Source organism: Phalaenopsis equestris, unplaced genomic scaffold, assembly GCF_001263595.1.
Source record: "Phalaenopsis equestris unplaced genomic scaffold, ASM126359v1 Scaffold000276, whole genome shotgun sequence".
Classification (NCBI taxonomy): Eukaryota; Viridiplantae; Streptophyta; class Magnoliopsida; order Asparagales; family Orchidaceae; genus Phalaenopsis; species Phalaenopsis equestris.
In genome coordinates this window covers 431,153-434,071 of record NW_018164718.1, presented here as the reverse complement: position 1 = coordinate 434,071, position 2,919 = coordinate 431,153, and the positions used below count along the sequence as shown (strand labels likewise).

Here is a 2,919-nt window from a genome sequence, read left to right as displayed (position 1 = left end):
ATTTGAAATTTTAAGAATTTTAGTTTTAATTTTGATTTGGGTGGATTTGGTGGCTCAGATTGGTCTTGGTGGATTCTTGAGTGAAATTGAGGATTTTGAGCAATTTTGCTATTTGAGGATTATGGGTAATTTGAATGGATTTAGGTGGTGAGAGTGTATTGTAGTGCATGTGATGTATGTGAATTGTAGGGTAAGTTATGGGGTTGATTTGAATTATGGTAGTGTGTGAATTATGTATGGGGTATATGACGTGGTGCAATGTGAATGTGTGTGTGGTGTGCATGAGTGAGTTGAGTGTGTAAGCTATAAAGGTCTTCCCTAAGGCTTTGTGACACTATCGAAACTCATTTTTTTGGGATTCACCATGCTGGTCTAAACCAACTCAACCAAGTGTTGAGGCTTTGTGACACTATCGAAACTCATTTTTTTGGGCTTCACCATGCTGGTCTAAACCAACTCAACCAAGTGTTGAGGGTTTAAGACCATCCATGAGAGACTCCACAAAAGAGTCAAACAGGTGGCAAAAATTTCTAAGTGAGGTGGGCCACATCACTAGTCTTCTAAGATAGTCAATAAGGAGAAGCTTATAGCTAGATCCAAAGCTCTAAGAGAAAACTAGACCTCACAAAAAATGAGGTCAACAGTCCACCCCCAATGATTAGTGGAAATGATTTGCTGTAGATGATCAGTGAAGTTCTGAAGATCACTGAGAGGCAAGAATTAGCCTTAAGCCGTCTTCCAGATTATGGCGTTACACATAATTGGACGAAGCGAAATATTTTTTGGGATCTTCCATACTGAAAAACCGATCTGATTAGGCATAATTTGGATGTTATACATATTGAGAAAATTTTTTTTGATAATATACTTAATATTATTTTTGATATCAAGGACAAATAAAGGATAATGTTAAAGCAAGAATATATTTGAAAGGGTATTGCAAGAAGAGAGGGTTAGAACTACAAGAGACAAATGCATGCAAATTAATAAAGCCAAAGCTACATATTATCTCACATCGAATCAATGAAAAGCAATCTTCGAGCGATTGCATTCCTTGAAGTTTCCAACTGGTTGTGCAAATTCGAACTTATATTTCCTCTCGATTTTGTTGACTCGATGGAGCATCTCCCTATTCATCTGTCATGAGGCCATACTAGGAGACCGATGCAGTACAGGTGGATGTATCCCTTTGAAAGTTATGTCTTTTATTTTAGAGGGAAATATTATCTTCTTAAAAAATAATAATAATTAAACTGTACAAATTTCTGAATAGAATAAGAAGAACTCTTAAGAATAAAGTACATCTTGAAGATTTGATATGCGAGACATAGTTATCATAGGAGACAGTTAATTTATATTCACCAAGGGCAACATGAAATAACTGTCCGTCAGATTATATATGTGATTCTCGAGAGTTGAGCGCCGTCAATGTCACTAGCTACTTTTTCAGCGTTCTGCTCTGTTTCCCGCCATTTATACTCGGTATAGTTGTCCGTAATCCTATTGCCGACCATGATCAGCGGGAAGGATGTCGTACTCATCTCCATCTCTGCTACTCTCGGTGCTCTATCTTCCGTGATTGCTTTCCGCTCCATCTGTTCCAATCCGAAGAGGCCCCGCCCTCGCTGTTTTTCCCCTTCTGAGAACGGCTACCTCGAGGGTTCCCAAGCTCCGAATCCCTTCGATCCTTCCAAGCGCAAGGGGTAAGCTTACTTTTGAATCGCAACATCTAACGGATTCTGTTTAGGCTGACAATTTTAGGAGGGTTTAGGTATCTTTCCTGGGATGACTATTTCATGGCAATTGCATTCCTCTCCGCTAAGCGATCTAAGGATCCAAACACTCAGGTTAGGGTTTTGCAATTGGCTTTTTTAACTGTTCTAGTTTTCTGCACAAGCTATTAGTTCAGATGCTTTTTGGTGTCGCCCGCCCCCCCTAAAAAATTAATAGTTGGATTCAGTAAATCCATAATCCGGCTTTTGTGAGACCTGGTTGTGTTAAATTATAAGAACTATTTGGTATGACATCAATTAAATATAGCTAAATTCTAACGAACTATTTGACTGTGTATTGGGATATACGATTTAAATGCACATATAATTTATCCAACATAATTTGAATGTTGTCAAAATGTTGCATTATCCGTAAACAGTTCCAAAAAAATAATCAACAAACACAACCTCGGGATAAATAGACTAGTATTACTTAATATTCTATCAAGAATATAATCAATATTAATTAATAAAAATAAGTCTTTTAATAAGAAAATTCAAGAACTTTCATTGATTCTTAGAAAATGGTAAACCCTAACCATTATGGGCATTTATATACATACCAGTTAATTCTTATGAATTTACATAACTAACACTTAAATTATGCTTTTTACATTTATACAACCTAAATCTTGCATTTCACATAAAAATACAACCATTTTATCTTTTAAAAAGTGAAGCACACCTTTTCATGTATAGTTAAGGCGGCATGCATGTAAAAATTGAAGTTTAGGTGTTAAATGTGTAAATATGTTAGAAGGATTGAATTTATTTCCTTTCCTATTTCATGCTTTCCTTTTATCTTAAAGTAATTATTAGGAATTATATATTTTTCATTCCAATTATTTCCATTTTATTATTCTTTCTATTTGAGGACTCATGTAAGGTGTATTTATATCCCATTTTCATGTCAATAAAGTATTTGGTTGAATTCTCAATTCCCACATGATATCAAAGCTACGAGATCTTACCCTTGCCACCGGGACCTTACCCTAGTCTCTCTGAAACTTCCCCTACATGTCTTCTCCTGCAGTTTTCAGGAAGTCGTTCCTTCCCTGCTGGCGCTTCCCGCCACCGGACCTACCTCTTGTCAACTAGACTCCCTTCCAAGACCATTGTAACTCCTTCCAGCAGGCGGATCTCTTCC

At 36.7% G+C, this 2,919-nt stretch overlaps 1 protein-coding gene across 2 annotated transcripts in view; it reads left to right on the top strand.

Moving 5' to 3' along the window:
- Positions 1 to 1,396: 1,396 nt before the first annotated feature.
- The window catches only part of LOC110024832 (deoxycytidylate deaminase), a 23,498-nt gene continuing 21,975 nt past the window's right edge, over positions 1,397 to 2,919 (top strand). For both annotated transcript variants that reach the window (XR_002294059.1, XM_020725004.1), the window contains exons 1-2: positions 1,397 to 1,703; positions 1,772 to 1,847. Coding sequence is in view for 1 of the 2 variants with exons in the window: in XM_020725004.1 (XP_020580663.1) it covers positions 1,513 to 1,703; positions 1,772 to 1,847 (267 nt within the window). In the remaining variant the exon portion in view is untranslated. The remainder of the gene's footprint in view (positions 1,704 to 1,771; positions 1,848 to 2,919) is intronic.